The sequence below is a fragment of the Malaclemys terrapin genome, chromosome 14, assembly GCF_027887155.1.
Source record: "Malaclemys terrapin pileata isolate rMalTer1 chromosome 14, rMalTer1.hap1, whole genome shotgun sequence".
Lineage (NCBI taxonomy): Eukaryota > Metazoa > Chordata > Testudines > Emydidae > Malaclemys > Malaclemys terrapin.
The window spans coordinates 40,873,614-40,898,903 of NC_071518.1; the positions used below are offsets into that span (position 1 = coordinate 40,873,614).

A 25,290-nucleotide genomic window follows, 5' to 3' on the forward strand; every position below is an offset into this window, starting at 1 on the left:
GCAAGGCATGCAATTCTACAACGGCATGCGAGGAGGACACCAGTTTGTTTTACAAAGTGATAGCTCCATACATGTTTGGGGCCTGACAGAAGCGTCCCATGGCTAGTCATATTCAGGGCTTTCGTGTTCTTGTGGAAGTGAATCCTGGAGCACGCAATGCAGGCGTTGCAGACATAGACGACACGCTACTGCCTAAATCTCTAAACAAGTGTCGTTGGTGCTGAGTGCCTGCAGATCCCATTAAGGGCTGTCTAGATTTGGGCACTTGAGGCACTGCTGGTTGAAGGGCTGGCCTAAGTACCCGACAGCATCCCAGAGCCACATTTCCAGTGTAATGGATCAGTGATGTAATGCAAGCAGTGGTAATTCACAGGGGTGGCAGCATTAAAGGCTATGGAGCACAGCAGCATGCCCAGAAACCCAGACTTGCTGGCCATGCTTGCAATGCTTCTAGCCCTCTGGCCACTGCCTGAGCCCGCCTTCCAGCAGGGCTTCACATGGGCAGCTCCAAGGTCTTTTCAGCTAATAAAGTCAGGAGGAACCTGTTTGAGCCAAGGCATCTTGCCAAGCACAGGATTCTGCTGAGTGTGCGAAAAAGCATTTCCAAGCATGGGACAAACCAGGGCCTGGATTTGCCGCAAGGTCTCCGGTCACTCTAAAGTCACTGGTACAGCACTGGTGGAAGCCGTCCTGCTGAGCAATGACATTACTGAGGGATCCCAGTGTCAGGGGCAAAGCGCCTGCTACTGTTGCTATACAACACTTGACACTCAGGCAGAAGGGGCTATAGAAACACGGCACCCTGTTCCATTTTACTGGTGGAGAAACTGACAACCAGTAGGCTACAGTGGTGAATCAACCTGAACAGTGACCTGCAAAGGCACTCCCTGATGGCTTCACACTGTGACCACTGAAGGCACTGGTAAAACTCACCCAGTTCCAGGAGAGGAGAGTGGGGGCAGTGGTGAGCGCTTGTGAATCCCGCCCCCTAACATTTCTAATTCCAGACCGTGCTGGTAGGTGAACGGACGCTAACTGCGTACGGAGCCTGGCTTACTGAACTCTAACACTGGGCTCCCACGCTTCGGCCAGGAATGCAATTCTCCGCCAGCTTTCATCAAAGAACTTTCCAAGTAGATTCCATGGTGGGAAGATCCCCAGGACAGGATTTTCAGAGCCCCACGCAAAGCAGCTCATCCTCCCTTTGAAAACACAACCCCTGTGTAAGGCCTGGCGCTGGTTCAGCCAGGAGCGAACCGTGACCCAAAAGTAGTGCTGGGTTGGTCTGGGATTGTAGCCTGTTTTCCCTGGGGGTGGGGAGCTGTCGAGGAGAACCGTGCCATCTACACCATTAACAGACTTCAGTCCTGAATCAAAGGGTTTGGTCACAGGCACAGGGACTGTGGCTGCCATCCAGCATGCTGGGCTTTGCACACTCACCAGAAGCCTGGCAGTGAATCACTAGAATATTGGCCATTTCCGCAAACTTGACACTGGAAGGATTCTTCTTGATCTCTTTAAGGAACTCCCCGAGGGCCACCTCACACCTGCAGGGCGGAAGGACACCCAGTTAAGAGATTTATTCTTAGCCTACAGAGCACAGGGACACACACACCAACCTTCCTGGGTACATATGAACTGACACCAAGAGCCCAGGAATCCCCAGTTACATGCACAGACTCACTGCAGCTATCTTCTGACCCTGGTCAGCACTCGTCCCAACAGGGGGCTTGAGCGTTTCCAACGTCGGGCACATGCCTGTGAGTTATCCACACTCAAGTTAACTCCCCTTGAGTTAGGCCCAGCTTGAGAGAGAGCAGCCACACTACGAAACAACAGTGGCTGCACCGACCAACTGTTAACCGCACAGACCAGCTGCGTCCCCACTGCATTACTGAGCTGCCGCAGCATGTAACCTTCAACCCACGTCCCCTGCCAGGCCAGCTAGCTTGAATTTACAGCACCCCTGAGCTCGAGATGTGTGTGTGGGGACAGGAGTCGGGTTAGGGGCTACACTCCACTTACACCTCAAGCTAACTCTGCAGTGAAAACAAACCCATGGTAAGCTGCTGCCTCACTGACCCAGGAGTCAGCCCCTTGCCTCTCAGACGCCATCTCAGCCTGGATCAGAGCAGCGTGAGAACCATGCTCTACATCAGGGGTTCTCAAACTGGGGTCGTGACCCCCTGAGGTTATTACGTGGGGGGGTCGTGAGCTGTCAGTCTCTCCCTCCCCCCAACCCTGCTTCGCCTCCGGCATTTTGTAATAGTGTTAAATATAAAAAAAGTGTTTTAAATTTATAAGGGGGGGGTGTTGCACTCAGAGGCTGGTTGTGTGAAAGGGGTCACCAATGCAAGTTTGAGAATCATTTTGCTCTGCACAGCATAACTTCGCACGTATGGAGCTTGCAAGGTCATGGTGTACGGAGGGCACCATTTTGCTCTTCCAAATCCCATCCTCCATCCTGGGAGGAAATTATTCATTAAAATGGGGTCATGCCAGCAACAAGTTGGGGAACTGCTGCTCTACAGTCAACTCCAGCCAGAGTGAGCTGGGAGCAGCAGCACGATGCTGGCCTAGAGACTTCAGCCCATTTATTAAGACAACCAGTTTGCTCCACCTTGCAATGCATGCTCCTTTGCGCCTTTGTGACATAGCTCTGGTTTGTGCACAGTGGAAGAGACTGACTATGGAGCAGACAGCAGCGTTTCACTCCAGCCCCAAGGTAGGGAAATCTGCGCATCTCCCACCAGCCCCCCACCGAGTGTTTACCCAGTGCTCCGCACACACCCCCACTCACATCTTCCGGATCTCTTTGCTGTTGTCTCCCAGGATCTGGAAGAGTCCATCCAGGATCTCCGGCAGGTAATCCAAGAGATTAATGTCAGGCACTGACTCTAGCACCAGGATCTAGCTCAGGGAAGACAAGAAACAGTCCTAGTGAGTTTCAGAGAAGACTAGAAGTTAAACAAACCAACCACCCCAGAAGGATGCTTTGGTGCAGGAGCAGTGAAAAAACGGAGGGGCACATAAACTTGGCGACAGTAGGTGGTACTGCAAAGAGCACGGCTGTCTGAGCTGGGGGTGCTGGACTAGATGACCTAACGGGCTCTCCATCGCAAGGGGCAGTGCGGGCCAATGGACTAAGTACCAGGGAACGTGGCAGTTCTCATCCCAGCTCTGTCACCATGTCCTGTGCACTAGTCAATCCACAACACCTGCCCCATCTGTAAAATAGAGGATACTTATCTACCCCCCAGGCACTGGAAGGGCTGTTTGCTCTCTTACTTTGAACGTACAATGCAAGTTAGGCATGTGCTACATGTTTTCATTATCTTCTAGGACTCTACAAGTCCATGGCAACAGGAATGCACAGAGCTAATCAGCCAACAGCTATGGCCAGCTGCAGGAAATAAGCCAGGAGTGACTTGACCTTTTAAGGAGCAAGTGAGTTTGAGGACAAGACAAAGTGAACCTCATGCATCTGCATCCGCTAAGTTAGTGCAGGACATGTGCCTAGATGCTATGATGGGCACACTGAACCCCAGCTGCAGCGCAGCCACCGCTGTTTGATAGCTTTCATCAAGACAAGAGCTCGACAGCCCTGGGCTGCAACCACGTCTCCCCTTGCTCGAGCCTCAGCAGTAGAGCAGACGGCACAAGTGCTGTGCCACGCGCACTTACCCAGGAGATGATGAACTGCCGGGCATACTGGTTGTTGGAATAAATCCTCTCCCGCAGCAGCGGGATGAAACCCACGAGGTCAAACTTGTTACTCTCAGTCACGATGTCCTAGGAAACAAACACCATTGGCAGAAGTTAGGGCAGCGGTGGGACTCACACTCACACACCCCAGCGCTCAGACCCTATGCACCAGCGCAGGCACCAGCTGGCCACTTCCTATTTTTAGCAAGTTGGGGGCTGAACATATTTTAGAAAGTGAAAAGTCACCCACAGTGGATGGGGCTCAAACCAGCTAATTCTAGGCCCGGGTGAGGACTCTCAGCTATTGGTCCCCGACCCAAAGGGCCACAGGATGTCAGCGAATCAGGCATCCTCCCTCTGGCAGTGGCCAGTACTGAGGTTTCAGAAACAGGTGAAGACTCACTCCCCACAATGCACCAGTCCGACTGCACAACCCTGAACATGGAAGCGGGGGGGGGGGGGGGGGGGGGGGAGATTTCCTTGATTCACGCGCTGACCAGCTCATGCCCCACAGTATGTGATTGAAACATCCTGATATGTAACGAGAAGTGTCCCTAGTCCTTTTTAGGGCTCACCTACACTGTATGACTGATCTCCTGCAACAGTGAATCCCTCTGCTCCAGTCTTATGGCACAGTGGCCCAGGAGTGAGAGAGCAGGGCTGGACTCTCCCACAGCCCCCCTCTGCTACCTCCCCAGCAGGGATCTCTGCACCATGCCAAGCGCTGGGCTGGCATTTGGGAGCAGGGAAGGGAGCGGGCAAGGGGTCTGTCAGTCCTATGAGTGAGGAGGAGGAGGAAACATTTGGAGGTTTGGGGAGGTAAGAACCACACTGTGTATAGATCAGGAAATGGAATTAATGGCTCCTACAAGAGACAGCAGCTTCTGCTCTTCAGACAGAGCAGTCCAGCTCTCCTGCCTAAACAAGGAACCCAGACGAGAGACAAAGAAAGGTAGAGACCCCACTCTGTACCTGGTGAGGGAGATGCGACCTACCGATCACACTGGAGCCTTCCCCTGGGGCAACCCGGTGGGGACAGGTACTCCAATAAGCTTTTCATTAACATTCACCCATTGCTATGTTAAAGGCAACTCCTCCCCGCCCCCAGTCATGCTTCAAGTGTATGTAGCCTTAGCACTGAGATGGCCAGCAAAGCAACATCTCATTCCGCCAGAGCAGCAGCCAATAGGAGAGAGCGCAATTTCCACAGCCCCAGGATGAAGTTGTGATGGTATTGGCCGGTACAGCCTCCTGGACATGTAACAAATGCATAACTCTGTCCTCCTTCCGCCCCCACAAGGGCCTGCTGACATGGGTCCCTAGGATAGTCGGCTAAAAGAAGGGAAATGGGAATTACCTTGAGAAGTCGGTCCAGTAGTTCAGAGCCGCTTTTCACATTTGGGTCTGGATCAGCGGCAAGCTGCAAGTTACAGAAACAAAAATGCCATCGCAGGTTCCAGAGAGAGACAGACACCCCCCAGCGTGTTTGTGCTGGGTTCCTAGCAGTGCCCACGGTCATTAGCCATGAGAGACATCCCTGACACTTGCACAGGTTAAATCAACGCCATTGCTTGCCAGCTGTTTCCTTTCAGACTAGAAGTTGAATGAGTTTCCAGGAAGGGGCTGGGGAGATGGTTGCATGGGGCAGAGCTGGGTTCACAACACCCTGAATGGAAGGTGTGCCCCAGGCAAGAGAAGGTGGACAGACACTAAGCCTGACCCGAAATGCCTGAACACCACTTCCCAGCTGCACCTTCAGCTCAGCTCTCTTCTCACAACCACAGCGAGCAAGGGACAGACACAGCGAGGGTAGCAGCCTAAGCCTTCTGCAGACATTCCTACAGCAGCAGGGCCGAGTGGCCCCAAAGCCAAGTGTGCATGCACCCTGCCATGCAGCAGGAGGGATCTGCACTGGTGGCCCCTTTAGTAGGTGACAAGTGAGGACTCCCACTCTGCACCTTCGTGGGGGAGGGACGGCGGACACAGGGGAAAAGCTACTTACCTTACTCAGGCCATCAAACAGCACGTTGAAGTGTGGGAGGACAGAGCCCCTGGCCACCTTGACAATGTTATATAGGGCCTCGCAGGCATAGTACCGCAGCCGGCTGTCAGCATCGTTGAAGCACGTCAGCACCGGCTCAATCAGCTCCTTCAGGTACAGCCCAGAATCCTGATGGCAGAACGAGGCTGGGGGTTAGGGCCCGTCCCCACTCAGGGTCGGAACAGACTGACCTCTAGCAGCGCACGCCATACAACAGAGCACTGGGACATGACCACAGGTGGCAGTGCCACGAGGCATCGCCTCCTTTGCGTGCACTGGCTCGTACATCAGATCATACCAAGTGAGCCTGTACCATCTCACCATGGCTCCAGATTCACAGGGAGCGATCAGATTCGTATTGTGAATGCCCCTGGAGGATTGCAGGCCTCGTGCTGCAAGTACCAGCACAGGAACGGAGATCATTGCATTCTAGCTCCCTGACAACGCCACGATCATCATTATGACGTATCCATGGAGAGACAACAAGTCGTTAAGACTTCTTTGGAACAGTGATAATCCCATTCCTGAAACCAGAGACTTCAAAACACATTCGTCCCATCACAGGAGACCACGTGGCTGAAACTGGATAGCGACAGTGTTTGGGACTACACTTAGCCCAGGCTTATAACCAAAACTAGGCCTCCGAGGGAAATATGACCGCATGGGGTACTACCCCCAGCTCTTGGACCCTCATGCATTGCTATGGGGTGTCAGTATCGGATTAGAATAGGACCACATGAATGCTTGTTGCAACCACTGTTCTATATTTGCAGCAAATCTTGTACAAAAGTTGTCGAGTGTGGTGTCTATGAAAAGGTTACGTTTTGCTGGTTATGATTATGCTATCTGTATGCATGTATCATTTTTGTATGTGAAGTTATAAGTACTGGAATATCCACCAGCTCTATGGGGATTATCTGCCCCATTCTTTGCAGTTCACCCTAATTGAACAACCATAGTTATTCCCCACTGGGACACCGGTCACAGCCAGATATGCCATGTAAGAGATCTGCAAAAATGTCAATTTGCTAGATATGAATCTTGTTTATGTTTGTATCAGCTGTGTATTAGGGGTTATAGACATGTATGTACGCCTGTATTTCAAACCTGTGCTGTGCTTCTGGGTGACGACACCCCTAGACAGTTTGGCATCAGCACTGTCCAGCCTGCTTGACGGCCCATTTGTGATGTTGCACTCCATGTGTTTTATGGAAATATGCTAATGAATAGGACATAACTGGAATATGCTTTATGCTAAATACCCCCTGTATGGTGTCATTAGAAATCTTGTAATCTACTAAGTGTGTTCATCCTATTTGTTCACATGTCTTATTTCTATATCTGGAGTTAGGAGAATAAGATATAAACTTGTATCACTGATGTAAACATATTGAGTGGAGGCCATTAAGGATGCTCCAGAACAATCAGTTGTAAATGGCCTTAGTTACTTGAAAGCCTTCCTGTGTATGGGCCAGCTCATGGTGAATGGAGACTAGGGGTATTACAGTGACATGTGACCATGTCACCGGATACTGGAATCCATCTTAAATCTGGTACTTTTCCATTTAGAAGGAGGGGTGGGACCCAGAGAGACAAAAGATTCCCGCCTTGTGCCAAAGCTATAAAAGAGGGTGGAGCAGGACAAAGGGGGCTGCCAGTCACAAGAAAACACCTACTTACCACCTGAGATGTCTGCTGGATCTAAGAAAGACTGTACCAGGGGAAAGGTTTGGGCCCAAACTAGGAAGGAGTCTAGTCTGTGAAAGAAGCTTATTGGAACATCTCTGAGGGTGAGATATTACCTGTAATCAGTTTCATAATGTATTAGGCTTAGACTTGCATGTTTTGTTTTATTTTGCTTTGTGACTTACTTTGTTCTGTCTGTTATTACTTGAAACCACTTAAATCCTACTTTTTATACTTAATAAAATCACTTTTGTTTATTAATAAACCCAGAGTAAGTGATTAATACCTGGGGGAACAAACAGCTGTGCATCTCTCTATCAGTGTTATAGAGGACGGACAATTTATGAATTTACCCTGTATAAGCTTTATACAGAGTAAAATGATTTGGGGTTTGGATCCCATTGGGAGATGGGTGTCTGGGTGCTGCAGGCAGGTAACCCGCTGAGCTGTTTTTAGTTAAAGTCCGCAGCTTTGGGGGTGCGGCCAAGAGAATGGCGTAAAGGACCTAAGGAAAGGGGAACAGACCCTTAACCTGAACAGAAGCCAGTTACGTTTTCCCTTGCACATAAATGTTACAATAAGGTGTCAGTGCAATAGCACAGCACTGGGATGCATGTCTATTTCAGTGACTAAAAGTAGTCTAAAGTCTTACTCTGAAGTCCAATGGGAAGATGCAGCGTAAATTCATGCAACGGTTTACGCTTGTCTGTGCAGCCCAACATGGTTTGGGTAAGCCTCTGACTGGGGCTGGCCTCTAGTCTAGCTATGCTTTAGCCTAGTTAAGGGCCTGAGTATGCTACAATAAGCTACCATGTTGTGGGACTGAGTGGTGCAGGGTTGTGTTTTATCATAGGCACATGGCATTAACATGTAATTGATACACAAAGCTTGTTTCCCTGCCGTACTTCCAAAGCCCAAGGCAATGCTGAAATATCTACTAAGCTCCCAGACCTGATCCCACATCTCCAGCATTTGGTGGAGTTCATGGCTTTTGCCTTGAGCATCTCATAAGGAGCAGAGTAACTTCTGCTGCCTCTTCTGAGGTGGACAGAACTCAGTCTCCTTAGACATGACTTCTCACGTTCCTGTTCACATCCTTCCCCAGCCCAACCCCAGTGTTAATTTTTCATTCCCCCCCCAGCAGCCGGAGTTTGCCAGTTACAATTAAATGTTTCCATCGAGCAGCGTGGGCCTACCAGAGGGCTAGGATGCACACCCCGTCCTGGGTGCACCGGTGAGCACTGCCTCATGGAGCAGGGCGTTGACATCAAGGAGACTGCTGGGGGAGCACTTCCCAGCAGCCTGTAGACCACAGGGAGCAGATGCTCACATGCTACAGTGACAGGCGAAATCAAAGAACTGGGACCCCTACCTTCCCGAGAGCAATGGAGCAGGCTGCCAGGCCGATGAGCCCCCCTTTCCTGCTGTGAGGGTGCTGCGAGAGCGCAAACTCTTGTGACAGGATCTGGATGACGTGCTTGATCTGCGCTGCGTTGTTCTGAGCCACGAATTCTCGCACCAACCTAGCAGAGAACAGAGGGGAGGACAGGAAGCTTTAGCGTCTATATGACAGAATATCTTGGCCTGGCTTCCACAATGCATGAGATGCTAGCCCCAATGACATTTGCCATGGTTTAGAGTCTTGTACACTGGCTACTAGACTCCCCCAGCCCAGGAAACATGGACAAGACGGGGAGATTCATTACAAAGAGCCTCAACTCAAGCCCCCCCCGGGGAAAGCCAGCAACTAAAAACAGGACAGATGAACGAGTAACTGGCTGCTGCTCCTCACTCCTACCCCCTCATTTACTCATGCTCCACCGTGAGCGGGTCCAGTCACTTCATGAGACAAGCGTTCTGCCACCGCAGACTCCTGAAACAGCAGCGTGAACTCACTTCCTCGGGGGGAACCTCCCTAAGGACAAGTGGCTCATCCCCTCTTCTGGTCCTTCAACTACCCCAAAAATCCCCTGTGCACTGGGCTGACGCAGGCTCCCTAAAGATCCCCAATGTCTACGCAGCCTTAAACCCGCAAGACTCAACACGAGCATTAACTGCTTTCTACAGTTATCACCCATCTCCCCAAGCCCTCCCAAGAGCAAAAGGACCCATCGTCCTCCCAACCAACAGAGGAACACCTGTGGCATTTACAAACCACCGAGAGGGGGAGTTCTGACCCAGAGAGAGATTAGGAAGAGCATTCAAATGCATCTCACTGTGAGCGTCCTCCTCGCTCCCAAACTCTTTGACGGTTTTGCATTAAACTTTCAAAGGGGACTCTAAACTGGGCCAAGATCTCATGTGGGATTTTAGGCAATTTAGTTTTGGCCAAACTGAAGGAGTTCAGTCCCATTTTAGACCACGACACCTCCCCAGTCCTTTATAAGAGTCAAATGTAGATTCAGTCAGCTCCACTTACAATTCCTATTATACCAAACGTACTGCCGGCGTGGCAGTAACTGTGATGCAATGGAGCTCATGGAAAGAAAAATAAGCATTTGTCACTCACATAACTGCACACATGGTCTTTGCCATAGGAAAGAGGACATGGCAGGGTTTATGGAAGAACGGTTCAGAATACAGGTGGCTCACTGGGAGAATTCTTCCCTGGCATGCAGGAGGCCAGGGTTCAAGTCCCAGTCAGTGCATACGTAAGAACAGCCATCTTGAGTCAGAACAATGGTCTGTCTAGCCCACTGGTTTTCAAACTGCAGGTCGCGACCTGGTCCGGGGTCACAGGTCGCACTGGCTCTGGTCTGCGCCGCGGACTGGGCCGTTAAAAGTCCCGGCAGCGGTGCTGCCCGGCAGAGGCAGGCTAGTCCCTACCTGTTCCGACACCGCGCTGCACCTCGGAAGCAGCCAGCCACAGGTCCAGCCCCTAGGCGGGGAGCCACAGGGCTCAGCACGCTACCCGAGCACCGGTTCTGCACACCCATTGGCTGGTTCCCGGACAATGGGAGCTAGGGGGGTGCCCGTGGGCGAGAGCCATGTAGAGCTGCTGATGCACCTCAGCCATTGGGTGACCACTGGTTCTTCGGGTATGTGAAGGAGTAAATAACACTTCCCAATTCACTTTCTCCTCACCAGCCATGGTTTTACAGACCTCTATCATATCCCCCCTTAGTCATCTCTTTTCCAGATTGAATAGTCCGTCTTTTTAATCTCTCCGCATACAGAAGCTGTTTCACATCCTGATCATTTGTGTTATCCTTCTCAGTACCTTCTCCATTTCTAATATACTTTGAGATGGGGCTACCAGAATTTCACAGTATTCAAGGTGTACGATGGATAAACTTTAAAAATAAAAATAAAAACAAAAACACCTCACACCTCTCCCTTTTTTAAGGCACTATTTGCAAATTATTCAATTTCCTGCCATGAAAATAACACTTGAAACCAAAGAGATCTTAGGACTTGCACTCTGGACAGCCATGAGTAGAACCTCAACTTTTTAGAGAAGGTGAACAAAGTTTTCATGTAAAACGTCCCCTCCTTTTCAGAACCCACTACCAAGCTGTGCTTATGGAGTTACTGTACTAGCCTATGATGGATTTAGCTCAACATGTTCCTACACACAAAACCCAGTGGAGCGGGGCTGAACAGTCACCCAAATCCTCAACGCCGCATCTGCATAAAGGGCTGCAGCAGTATTCTATAGACACCAGATCAACGGAAGGGAAACCTCTTCCTCTCATTAGACCGGTCTCGTACTCATCCCCCCTCCACTGCTGTGATGGGGCTGCATCACTGCAGCTGGATAGATATAATGCTGTAGACTTGGGAGAGGGCTCCAGGCCAAGGTTTCAGGCACCTGCACGGAGAGGTTCAAGCAGCTGAACCGTTGGTGGTTCTCACCTGCTCCCGTACCATCAGTGCAGGATACACCGATAACACCACATGCTACTCCCACTGGGAAACAGAAACCCAGACTGCCAGCCGAACGGAGCAGTAATGAGTGCAGCGACAGGGAGAAATACCAGGGCTTGTCTACACTGGCAAGTTTTGTCGCCAAAAACTGCCTTTTGGCGACAAAACCGCGATAGCGTACATGCAAGGTCATAAAAAAAAAGCGCCTAAATTTGGTGACAAAAAACATCCACCCCTGCGAGAGACTTGTCTTTTCCCCTCCCTTTACTGTCGACAAACAGCCAGGGTAGACACGACAGCGTTTTTCCGATTTTATTGGCCTCCAGAAAGTATCCCACAATTCCCATGCTGCCGCTCTGGTCAGTGGTTTGAACTCTGCTGCCCTGCGGCCAACCCGCCCCTCCCCCTTGCAAGCCCCGGGATTTTTAAATCTCATTCCTGTTTGCTGGCTTCCTAGAGGAGCATGGCTGGGTATCACACCAAACGCACTCCCACTTGGACCACCGCTGAGCTGTTGGATGGGGAGAGGAGGCTGTTCAGTCGCAGCTGCGAGTGACCAGTAAGAATTGGGACACACATGGGCACATTTCTCGAGGCTTGTGTGAAAAGGGCTGTGATCGGGACACCCAGCAGTGCGGAGTGAAGATAAAGGAGCTGAGGCAGGCGTACCATAAGGCGCGGGAGGCAAACCATCACTCCGGCGGTGCACCTAAGACCTGCCACTTCTATAAGGAGCTGAATGCTACCCTCGGTGGTGACTCCACCTCCATCGCCGATTTCCCCGTGGATACTTTGCATGCAGCTGAAAGAGGGGGTAACCCAGAGGCTGAAATTGTGAATGAAGAAGTGGAGCTAGAAGAGGATGTGGAGTTCCCAGCGGGATCGCCCAGTGGGGCAGGCAGCCAGGAACTTTTGTCCACTCCAGGAGTTGCTGTGACTTGCGTAGGGCATCGAAAAGTGGGAGGCAAGTAGTGTTTTCTGTGAGCTGGACATTGCCCTGTGTAGCTAATCTGCATAGCTAAGCAGGGTGTTGATGGACATCGAGACCTGCAGGGAATCCTCCAGAGAGAGGCTCTGGAAAGTTTCCAAGAGGTACTTGTTAATCCTCTGCCGCAGATTCCAAGGGATGGCAGCCTGGTTAGTTCCCCCATTGTAGGAAACCGTCCCCTGCCATTTAGCAATCGCTGGGGCTGGGACCAAAGTGGCGCATAGCTGAGCAGCACATAGACCGGGGTGAAAGCCGCAGCGTTCAGCAGCCAAGCCCTGGTTTCTCTGGTCACCCTCAGCAGCCAGATGTCAGCCAGCAGGTTGGCCGCCTGTGAAAGAGTGGGGGATACTTTTAGAAGGAGATCCCTGCTAAGGTGCCCTGCAAGCCAAGACCTTTTTGTCCGTACGCACAACCACCTTCCCCCTACTCCCGAAACTCACCATGACTGGGGTGCTCGCAGAGCTGTGTGCCTGCCTAGAGTCTCAGAGAGAAAGTGATTTGGGGTTGTTACATTCCAGAAAAATGCCCTTTTTACTAAAATGTTTCAATCGTTTGCTGGAATGTAACAATCCCTCTTTTGTTCAGCACAGACCTTGAAGAACACATCACACACCCCCACGGACCAGCTGCTGCAGATAAGAAAAAACCCTAGGCGCAACAAAGACGACATGTTCTGCAAGGTTATACAGCGCGATGAGAGATAGACCAGGGAACACAGAGTGTTGGGAAGCTGAAAGGTAGGACAGAAAAGAGAATGCTGCTTTTGCTAGACAAGCGACAGAGCGGATGATAAAACTTATGGAGGATCAGACAGAGATGCTCAAGTCTCTGAGACAGCTGCAGACTGAGCAGATCCAAGTTCGAGCACCACTGCAGCAGATGCACAATACTTTGCCAACCCCACCCCCGCCCACTCAGTCCTTTTCACTTCACAGCATTCCTGAGTTTCCCCATCACTCCACCCCCTCTCACAGCTTGGACAATGATAGCTGGAGCCACACACACTTGTGAGGTTTTACCCTTTTTAACAATAAATAAAGGCGAAGGTATTTAATGGTACAGCGTTTTTATTCTGTGTCCTACAAAAGCGTATAGCAATCAATTCACTCTCGGGAACAGGTTCCTAAAGCATTGTGTTGCATGGGTCTTGGGCCCCAAAATTGTACATGGATGCACCAGGGAAGCACCTCCAAAGCAGACATATGTAACTGCCCCTCATTGTCCAAGTGGTTCCTCGAGGCCTCTCTGATGTTAATAGCAGCCCTCTGGGCTCCTCTGACAGCCCTAGCGTCTGGCTGTTCAAACTGTGCAGCCAAGCACTCTGCCTCAGTGCTCCACACCTGAGCAAACATTTCACCCCTAGATTCACACAGATTATGCAAAGTGCAGCACGCAGCTCTGACCACAGGAATATTATCCTCGGTAAGGTCTAGCCTGCCTTGGGACACCTCCAGCGAGCTTTCAAATGGCCAAAAGCATATTCAACTACCATGCGGCACCTGCTCAGCCTGTTAAAACGCTCCTTGCTGCTGTCCAGGTGCCCTATGTAAGGTTACATGAGCCAGGGCTGTAAGGGGTTAGCCGGGTCTCCCAGGATTACTATGGGCATTTCCACATCCCCCCCTGTGATCTTGTGGTCTGGAAAGAAAGTCCCCGCCGGCAGCTTTCTGTACAGGCCACTGTTCCTGAAGATGCGTGCGTCATGCACCTTTCCAGACCAGCCTGCATTGATGTCCGTGAAACACCCCCAGTGATCCACAAGCACCCGCAACACCACGGAGAAGTATCCCTTCCTATCAATGTATTCAGAGGCAAGGTGGTCTGGCGCTAAAATTGGAACGTGTGCACCATCAATCGCCCCGCCAGTTAGGGAAACCCATCTCTGCAAAGCCAGACACCATTTCCTGCACATTTCCCAGAGTCATGGTCTTCCGCAGTGGGATGCAATTTATTGCCCTGCACACTTGGAGTAGTAAAGCCCCAACAGTGGACTTTCCTACTCCATATTGATTTGCGACTGACCGGTAGCAGTCTGGATTTGCCAGCTTCCACACAGCGATTGCAACACGCTTCTCTACCGGAAGGGCTGCTCTCAATCTGCTGTCCTTGCGCCGCAGGTCGAGGGGAAGGTTGCTTTACACAGCCGCAAGTTCTGTACCCACTGGTCGTCAACCCAGACCTGATGACAATACGATCCCACCAATCAGTGCTTGTTTCCCTAGCCCAAAAGCAGTGGTCTACCGCAGGGGTCAGCAACCTTTCAGAAGTGGTGTGCCAAGTCTTCATTTATTCACTCCAATTTAAGGTTTCGCGTGCCAGTAATACATTTTAATGTTTTTAGAAGGTCTCCTTCTATAAGTCTATAATATATAACTAAACTATTGTTGTATGTAAAGTAAATAAGGTTTTTAAAATGTTTAAGAAGCTTCATTTAAAATTAAATTAAAATGCAAAGCCCCCCAGACCGGTGGCCAGGGCCTGGGCAGTGTGAGTGCCACTGAAAATCAGCTCGCGTGCCGCCTTCAGCACACGTGCCATAGGTTGCCTACCCCTGGTCTACCATATGCAGCTGCTCTGTGAATGCACAAAGCACTGATAAGTTGCTGCTGAACATTCTGTGATCCCAGGAGAAGAGTCCCTAATAGGGTCATGCATTTGGTTTGTTTTGAGCAGGATTAACATTAGCTCTGGTCTCGTCCATTGGTTTCAATGAAAGCAGCTGCGCTCTCTCTGTTCAGGGACACCCTGGACACTCACACGAAGAGAAGAGCTGAGCTGAGCTGAGCTTCCCACAGGATCTAAACTAGAAAGTCCGCTTGGAAATTGCCTTTTTAAATCAAAAGCTCCCCATCCTGTCGGGTAATGCAGTAACTACATCCCTAATGAGGGAGAGGGCTGTTTGTGGCTCAAGCAGCATGAGACCACCAAGCCAGAGTCAGTGTTCTTCCATTTGGATTTAATAACCAGAAAGAATTTAGGGGGGGCAGGAGGCAGTTCTAAAAGCTTTTCTATATGGGGACTCTTGGGAGAGTTAAGACAAATTAAGTGCACTAAGTCTCCGTGTGGATGCTCTCCCTCGGTTTCAAGTTAGGTATGTTTGCACTGCAGCTATGCCACTGTAGTGATGTCCTGTAGACACCCACTACCGCAACAGAAGGGGTTTCTCTGCTGCTGTATTCAATCCATCCCCTCTTGGCCAAGAGAAGAATTCTCCCTTTGACCTAGTGGTCTCTACATCAGGCTGGCTTAACTACGCCTCTGAGAGTTGTGAATTTTTCACACCCTGAGTGACATAGCTAGTAGAACCTAAAAATTTTAGGTGTAGATCAGGCCTTAATCCCCTTTGAAAGAAGGCCACTTTACTCCCGAACGAGAGCATCCACACAGGGGCTTCATACACACTAACTTCACAATTCTACTTAATTTCCCTTAACTTTCCTGGGTTTCCCCATGTAGACAAGCCCAAAGTGTGTTTTCCCTTATCCAGGGCTAGATGAGTTTGACAACTACAGTAGAACCTCAGAGTTATGAACACCAGAGTTACAAACTGACCAGTCCACCACACACCCTCATTTGGAACTGGAAGTAGCCAATCAGGCAGCAGCAGAGACAACAAAAACACAAAAATGTACAGTACTGTGTTAAACGTAAACTACTAAAAAAGGGGAAAGAGGCATTTTTCTTCAGCACAGTAAAGTTTCAAAGCTGTGTCAGTCAATGTTCAGTTGCAAACTTTTGAAAGAACAACCATAATGTTTTCTTCAGAGTTACGAACATTGCAGAGTCATGAACAATCTCCATTTCTGAGGTGTTCGTAACTGAGGTTCTAATGTACTGACCACCGTACGAAATCTACTAGCCAGTAAGAGATATGAAAGAGGTGGACAAGCAACCCATCAGCAGCAACACAAGTGTGATATCAACACAAACCTCTGCCTTGCTGGAATACCCACCAGACAAGTGTCTCCCAACCATGCTTGAGGGTTCCAGAGTAGGGACCAGCTTCTGGCTAGTGGATTTTGGATGAATTTAAAGCTTCACAATTAATCGCACTGTTAAACAATAACAGAATACCGTTTATTGAAATATTTTGGGCGTTTTTCTACTTTAAGTATATTGATTTCAATTACAACACAGAATACAAAGTTTACAGTGCTCACTTTATATTATTTTTATTACAAATATTTGCACTGTAAAAATAACAAGAGTATTTTTCAATTCACCTCATACAAGTACCATAATGCAATCTCTATCGTGAAAATAATCTACATTGCTAAATTTCACTTTGTTATGTAACTGCTCTCAAAAACAAAACAATGTAAAACTTTCGAGCCTACAAGTCCACTCAGTCCAACTTCTTCTTCAGCCAATCACAGACAAGTAAGTTTACATTTCTGGAAGAATGCTGCCAGGTTCTTATTTACAATGTCACCTGAAAGTTAGAACAGGCATTCGCATGGCACTTTTGTAGCCAGCATTGCAAGCATTACGTGCCAGATATGCTAAACATTCGTATGCCCCTTCATGCTTCAGCCACCATTCCAGAGGACATGCTTCCATGCTGATGATGCTTGTTAAAAAAAAAATGCGTTAATTACAATTGTGACTGTACTCCTTGGGGGGAGAATAGTACGTCTCCTGCTCTGTTTTACCCGCATTCTGCCACATATTTCATGTCATAGCAGTCTCGGATGATGACCCAGCACATGTTCATTTTAAGAACACTTTCACTGCAGATTTGACAAAACGGAAAGATGGTACCAATGTGAGATTTCTAAAGAGAGCTACAGCATTCATCCCCAGGTTTAAGAATCTGAAGTGCCTTCCAAAATCTGAGAGGGATGAGGTGTGGAGCATGCTTTCAGAAGTCTTAAAGACCAACACACCGATGCAGAAACCACAGAACCCAAACCACCAAAAAAGAAAATCAGCCTTCTGTTGGTGGCATCTGACTCAGATGATGAAAATGAACATGCGTCGGTCTGCCCTGCTTTGGAACTTTATCGAGCAGAACCCCTCATTAGCATGTACGCATGTCCTTTGGAATGATGATTGAAGCATGAAGGGACATATGAATCTTTAACACATCCAGCATGAATCTTTAACGCATCTGGCATGTAAATATCTTGAGACTCTGGCTACATCAGTGCCATGCGAACGCCTGTTCTCACTTTCAGGTGACATTGTAAACAAGAAGCTGGCAGCATTATCTCCCAGAAACAAACAAAACTTGTCATATATTACCTTTAATAAGCAATTCTTGTAGGGGATATTCAGTAGACAGCAGAAAAGCAGAACTACAGGACAGGGTCTAGAGTTTGGCTGCAGTCACAGAGCTACCCTAAGCAATGAAGATTTTAACGGAGACTAAACAAAATGTGCAATCCATCCTCTCAAAAGATGGGCCCCTAAAGATTTCTCAGCCACTCAACAGACATGGCCTCGGGAAAAAGATGGCTTTCAGGCACAGGCTTCATGTTTGTAGCCCACACCCAGCATGAAGTCTCCATTTCCTATTTGAGAACTTGGGGGAGTTGCTTTCAGTAGCCAAGTCAGCTGCTTAGAAGGATCAGTGTCATGTTGATTTAACAAGCAGGGGGAGTGGTGCCATTACTGAGCATCATTTTCCACGGCCTACATTCCCTATACCCACTTTTCCATACTTCTCTCACAGAACATTAGACCCTTGATCCCAGAGCTTGTTCGTAGCCAGGCTTGGAAGGATTTGATTTTTATCGATAAAGGTTGATAAATATAGATTTTATGGTACATGCACAAACTGACAAAAAATATTTCCAACAATAACAATCAAAGTTTACAGATAGGCAAAATAAGAAAAATATTGCTTGAGAACTTCTTGAAGTTTGATTTAAGGCCAAAATTTTGACATATGACTTTGAAACAGCTGAAAACAATTATGAAACAAATAACTGGGGAAGAAAAATTTAATCAGAAAAATGTAACTGATCATTGGGGATCTTTGAAGACCACCTTACTGCATGGAGGAACAAGGCTGTGCTAGTTCAAAATCAACTGGGATCTGAGGGCAAGTGAAGGCAGCAGTATACATAAAAATAATATATCAGATGTAGGAAAGGGGAAGTTGATAGTAATGAATATAAATCAGAATGTAGAAACTGTAGAAAATTGATAAGGGAAGCAAAGGGACATAAAGAGAAATCTCTGGTGAGCAGAGTTAGAGAACAAAAGGAGTTTTTAAACTATATTAGGAAGACAAAGAATCCTGACAATGGTATTGGTCCATTACTAGACAGAAATGGTGGAATCATCAATAATAATGCAAAAAAGGTAGAAGTGTTCAGTATTTCTGTTCTATATCTGGGAAAAAAGAGAAATGATGCATTGATGATAATACTCTTTCCATTCCACTAGTATCTCTGGAGAATGTTAAACAGAAGCTATTAAAGTCAGATTGCTTCTAAGAGCAGCTTGTCCTGGAACCGACAAGGGCTGAGGCGATTCTCGATTTAGTCCTAAGAGTAACACAGGATCTGAGCCAAGAGGTGAATATAGCTGACCCACTCAGCAATAGTGATCATAAAGTAAACTTAACACTTGAGTAGGGGGGAAAATGCCAAATAAACCCACCATAGTAGCATTTAACTTCTAAAAGGGGAACCACACAAAAATGAAGAAGCTAGTTAAACAGAAGCTAAAAGGAACAGTCAAGGAAATGTCTTCAAGCTGCACAGAGACTATTTAAAAACACCATATTAAAGGGTCAAACTAAATGAGCCTCCTCCCACCAAAACAAAAAACAAAAACCACAAGGACCAAAAAAAGCCACCATGGCTAAACAAAGTAAAAAACATGGTTAGAGGGGAAAAAGCCATCCTGTAAAAATTGGAAATCATTGTGACACTGCATCCCATAGTCTTCACAATGGTATTAGGAGTATGGCATAATTATGATGTATTTTATGCAAGAGAAGTCATCGGAGGCATCATTGGAAAAGTTATGAATTGTCCTAGATTATCTAATTTGTGTGCATGTATCATTTTTGTGTCTGAAGTTATGAACTTTGACTACGTAACTGTATTTCGAATGTAGTTACACCTGGTAATGCCCATTGGACAAGACGCTTTCAGCCTAGATAGTGAGTGGGGAAGGACCTATTCAGGGCAATGGGCCATGAGGAATAAACAATAGGCCTTAGGAGAAGCTCATCTCCCACCTGGTGAGCCTTCCTGTGAAGGCTACAGACAGCCTGTGAGTGATGGCTGCTATGACTCTACAAGGACATGTGATGAGACCACATGTCTTTAGACTCCACCTTGGGATGTCAGTATTTTTCCCCACAGACTAGTCTTGGAACCAAGCTTTGAAACAAAGGGTTCCCGCCACATGCTATATAAGGCAGGGAGTGACATCATTTGTGGTTCTACTCCCCACACAAGCCGACTCCGGGAAACACCTGAGGAAGAAAGACTGACCTGGGGGAAGTGCTGGACCCAGGCTAAAGGGATTTCTAGCCTGTGAATGAAGCACTTGAGGATTCTAAGCTTAAAGCAAGTGCAGCTCACCCCTTAAGAATCTGCAGCCTGCTTGTATCATCTCTTAGGCTGAGAATCTGCTATTCATATCCAATCTATTTAGTATAATAAGTGGAGTTTGTATTTTTGGTTTATTTGCTAGGTAAGCACTTAAAATCTATCTTTAGTTAATAAACGTGTTAACAAGTTAATAAACTTGGTTTTGCTTTATCTAAACCAGTGAGTTGGAGTGAAGTGTGTGGGAATCTTAGCTCAGGGGCAGGACACCGTTGAAAAATTCCTCTCCACATTGAGGGAGGGGGCAAATTTTAGGAGCTTACGACGTACACTTCCCTGTGCAGCACAAGACGGTATAATTTTAGGTTTATTCTCCAGAGGGGGTGTGCACTTGTGGAGCTGGGAGTTGCCTTAGCTGTAGCCTTCGTATGCAGGGGCTGGTCAGAGAGCCTGCACGTAACTGCAGCTGGGTGTATCCCCACCTATATGTATGCTGGTGAGCATGCAGGCTGGAGGACTCTGCAGCTTGTGACAGCAGTGCAGTGTGAGAGGGAGCCCAGGCTGGTGGGTTGGGGGCTCAGTGGTACCCCAGCCCCAGACTGCACCCCAGGGCTAACAACTCATCACAGTTATAGCCTCCTGAGGAAAACAAAGGAGCATAAACTCTGGCAAGTCAAGTGTAAAAGTATAATTAGGCAGGCCAAAAAAGAATTTGAAGAGCAACTAGCTAGGGAAAAACAACAACTTGCTGTTCGTTTTTGTAAGTAGATCAGAAGAAGGAAGGCTGCCAAACAGCGAATGGGGCCACTGGACAATCAAGGTGCTAAAGGAGCACTCAGGGGAAATGAAGCTGTTGCAGAGAAGCTAAATGAATTCTTTGCATTGCTCTTCACTGAGCAGAGGACATAGGCGAGATCCCCACACTTGAGCCATTCTTTTTAGGTGACAAATCTGAGGAACTGTCCCGACAATCAGTAGAGGAGGGAAAAGATAATGCCATTAAATAAATCCATGATCCACCCATGCGTTAAATACTGCATGCGATTCTGCTTTCCTCACCTCAAAGAAGATATATTCAAATTGGAAAAGGTGCAGAGAAGGGCTATGAAATTCATTAGGGGTGTGGAACAGCTTCCATCTGAAGGGAGATTAAAAAGACTGGGACTGTTCAGTTTAGAAGAGAGATAACTAAGAGGGGCGGGGGGAGAATAGGATAGAGGGAGGTCTATAAAATCATGACTGAGGAGAAAGTGAATAGGGAAGTGTTATTTACCCCTTTACATAACACATGAATTAGGGGTCACCCAATGAAGTTGATAGGCAGCAGGTTTAACACAAACCAAAGTAAGTACTTCCTCACACAATGCACAGTCAACTTATGGAACTCGTCAAAAGTACAACTGGGTTAAAAAAACTACACGAGTTCATGGAACATGGGTCCATCAATGGCGATTAGCCAACATGATCAGTAAGCTTAAGTTTTTGTCACGGTAATTTTTTAGTAAAAGTCACGGACAGGTCGCAGGCAAACAAAAACTCACAGGAGCCCGTGGACTGTCTGACTTTACTAGAAATAACCAGGGGGCAGGGCTGGGAGAGTGGGTTGAGGAATGACAACTGGAGCGCCCGCCCGCCCCCGCCTGGGGGGCACAAGGACTGACAGCCTGAGCCCCACTGCCAAGGGGGGAGAGGGTACAGCTCCAGTCCCAGCTGCTAACAGCTGAAGCCAAAGAAGTCACAGGGGTCCAGTGAAGTCACAGAATCCTTGACTGCCCTGGCCAAACTGTGTTTTAACGATCAGGGATGCAACTCCACACACTCAGTGTCCCTAAACATCCAGAAGCTGGGACTGGATGACAGGGGATGGATCACGCAAAATTGTCCTGTTCTTGTCACTCCCTCTGAAGTGTCTGGTACTGGCCACTGTCAGAAGACAGGGTAATGGGCTAGATGGATCACTGATCTAACCCAGTACGGTCAATTTTAGGATACATAAACAGGGGAATTTCAACTAGAAGTAGAGAGGTTATTTTAATCTCTGTATTTCGCACTGGTGTGCCCGCTGCTGGAATCCTGTGTCCAGTTCTGGTGCCCACAACTCAAGAAGGATGTTAACAAATTGAAGAGGGTTCAGTGAAGAGCCACAAGAATGATTAAATGATTAGAAAACAAATCTTACAGTGACAGACTCAAGGAGTTTAGTCTATTTAGCTTAGCAAACGGAAGGTTCAGGGGTGACTTGATTACAGCCTAAAAGTACCTAAATGAGGAACAAATATTCAATAATGAGCTCTGCAATCTAGCAGGAAAAGATCTAACAGGACCCAATGGCTGGGCGTTGAAGCTAGACAAATTCAGACGGGAAACAAGGCGTAAATGTTTAACCCTGAGAGTAGCATGTAGCAGGGGTTGTGGTGGATTCTCCATCACTGACATTTTTAAACCAAGATTGGATGTTTCTCTGAAAGATAATGCCTAGGGTGTATTTTGGAGAAATGTACTGGCCTGTGCTATACAGGTCAGACTAGGTGATCACAGTGGTCCCTTCTGGCCTGAGACTCTATGAAAGTTTATTTCTATGAAAGGTGATTTATTGGTTCTAAAGCTTTAACTTTTGGAATCTCAATGTTTCCTCTGATTAAATAATTATTGTCTGCCCCTCCCACTTTCTGATCCCCCATTTCCCACAACTATGAAAATTTAAATACATTTAAATGGAAAAAGATGCCTAAAAATAAACATCTGTCAAAATAATAATAATAAAAAAAAAGATTTCTGCCAAGCCTGTTAATAGCCATTAGCTGGGCTGTCCCTGCTGTGCTGATGGAATTTCTTTGGGGTCCCCCCCCCCCCCAATTTATTGAGAGCTTTTATTTGAAGGGGCAGAGCTGTTCAATCTTTAGCAGAGTCTTAAAGTCCATTAAATAAGTATTTCTGACAAAATAGTTTGAAGTAAGCTATCTGTCTAGGAAGCCCATCCTCTCAGTTCAACTTTTACTAAACACTTGAGATGCCAGTTTCACTACTTTCCAGGATAGTGCCTGTGGCAGAAAAGACATGAATTTCTAATGCAAAAAAATCAAGCAAAATATTTTTTTGGGGTGGGGGAGAGGAGGATTGCAAACCTCCTTTATTCAGAATAAAGCAGCACAAAAAAGAAAAGAAAAAACACCTTACACTTAAGTATGGCTACACTAGAGAGCTTGCAGCTTGCACGGATGCAACTGCGCCACTGTTTGCTCTCTAGTGTAGCCCCTCTAAGCTGATGGGAGAGAGCTCTCCCGTCCACTTAATTAATGCACCCCAACGAGCAGGAGCGACGGTAGCTCTGTTGGCAGGAGCTCTCCCACTGACATAGCGCTGTCCACACCGACACTTAGGTCAGTCGCTGGGAGGAAGGGGTGTGGCTTATTCACACCCCTGAGCGACATAAATTACACTGACGTAAGTGGTGGTGTAGACATTGCCTCAGCTCCAGTTCATGACAACTCAAATTCAACCTGTGTCAGAGATTATCAGTGCCGACGGAAGATACTCAGAGCAGTGCTAGTAGCAGCTACTTATCAAAAGGGTTAAAGAGAGGAGTTGGATATGATTTTGTACATTAAAAACATGCTGTGAAGTACAAATGATATCGCAGGGAGGGCTGATCTAGATTTTACTCCAAGGAATTCTGCACCAAAAAGTTAAAAATCCTGGAAAATTCTGAGGAAGTTATTTGTCAACATCACACTATATAATCACACCACCAGTTTCAATTCCTCTCAGCAATTAAGTCTAACAGGAGTAGAGAATTAGAGAAATCCCCAGGATAACCCAGTTCCTGTTTCTCTGCCCTTCCCCCTCCGCCCAACCAGTGGGCCAGACACACTCACCTCCTCCCAGAGCCCAGCCATGGGACCCTCCCCAAAGCCCAGACACTCACATGCCCCCACCCCCTGAACTCAGCTGTGGCCGGCCCCGAGCCCAGACACTCCCATCCCCAAAGAAGCAGCAGCATGGCCCCCTCCATCTCCCATGCCTCGGGACAGATAGGGGGCTCCGTTCTGCACACTGCCCCCACAGCTCCCATTGGCCAGGAACCGCAGACAAAGGGTGCCACAGGGGCGGTGCCTGCGGACAGGGCAGGGTGCAGAGCCACCTGGCCGCGCCGCCACGTAGAAGCAGGAGAAGGGACATGCCACTGCTTCCAGGAGCCGTTTGAGGTAAGCGCTGCCTGGAGCCTGTATCCCTGAGCCTCTCTCCACGCCCCAACCCCCTGCCCCAGCCCTGATCCCCCTCCTGCCCGCTGAACCCCTCGATCCCAGCCTGGAGCACCCTCCTGCACCCCAAAGCCCTCATTCCCATCCCCACCACAGAGCCTGCAGCCTCAGCTGGAGCCCTCCCACACACAGCCCACCCCAACCCGGAGCCCCCTCCCACATCCTGAACTCCTCATTTCTGGCCCCACCCCAGAGCCCGCACCCCCAACCAGAGCCCTCACTCCCTCCCACACCCCAACCCCAATTTTGAGAGCATTCATGGCCCACCATACAATTTCTATTCCCAGATGTGGCCCTCGGGTCAAAAGTTTGCCCACCCCTGCCTTAGTGGCAGCCAACAGCTCTGCAGCCTATTTCTATGGGGGGGAGGGAGAGAGAATTCTGCACAGACAACATTAATTTCTGCAAAATTCTGCATTGTACAGTGGCGCAGCATTCCCCCAGGAGTAAGACATAGCTTTGAGCTCCTTCCGTACTTAAACCTGCTAGACTCAGACAACCCATTTAGAGTGGTTTCTGAGCTCTCTTCAGTGTTGCTGCTAGACACTCGCTATTGACCAATGCTCAGCACAGCCAACATTGGCTGCCTCTGTAGAATGCAGGAGCCGCAGTTCACCCTGCAAGGGCTTACAAAGCATGCTACTGTAAACAAGTCTTTGGAAGATTACCTAGGCCTGGGATATCAAATCCCACACACATGGCAACTGCTTGGAAGGGTTGAGAAAGTGAGCGAAAAGGGAATGATGCTGCCTTTGGGGTAGGGAGTGAAGGCATACGTGAGAGCATGAAGAAAGCTTACGCTGGAGTAAGTAGAGTGGGCAGAGAAGGAAAGAAGACTGGACAAAATTAGAACCAAAGTAACCATCTGCACACAACATTTTACCATCCTATAAGATCTCAGCCAAAAACCGGTAAGAAAGGTCTAGAACACTCACACCAGATTAAGACAGTTTAATTCCCTGTCAAATGTGCACCATGGAAAAAAGTATCAGGGGGTAGCCGTGTTAGTCTGTATCTACAAAAACAACAAGGAGTCTGGTGGCACCTTAAAGACTAACAGATTTATTTGGGCATAAGCTTTCGTGGGTAAAAACCTCACTTCTTCAGATGCAGCTGAAGGTTTTTACCCACGAAAGCTTATGCCCAAATAAATCTGTTAGTCTTTAGGGTGCCACCAGACTCCTTGTTGTTTTCACCATGGAAAAGGAACACATCAATACTTAGAGAGCT

The 25,290-nt window shown here is 48.2% G+C and overlaps 1 protein-coding gene across 1 annotated transcript in view; it reads right to left on the minus strand.

Annotated features, from left to right (window-relative positions):
• Positions 1–25,290, minus strand: part of VAC14 (VAC14 component of PIKFYVE complex) — a 194,579-nt gene that overhangs the window by 168,038 nt on the left and 1,251 nt on the right. Inside the window, exons 2-7 of the mRNA XM_054048863.1 lie at positions 8,805–8,955; positions 5,708–5,875; positions 5,063–5,125; positions 3,685–3,792; positions 2,801–2,910; positions 1,441–1,547 (exon numbers count right to left, since the gene is read on the minus strand). Coding sequence (XP_053904838.1) covers positions 1,441–1,547; positions 2,801–2,910; positions 3,685–3,792; positions 5,063–5,125; positions 5,708–5,875; positions 8,805–8,955 — 707 coding nt within the window. The remainder of the gene's footprint in view (positions 1–1,440; positions 1,548–2,800; positions 2,911–3,684; positions 3,793–5,062; positions 5,126–5,707; positions 5,876–8,804; positions 8,956–25,290) is intronic.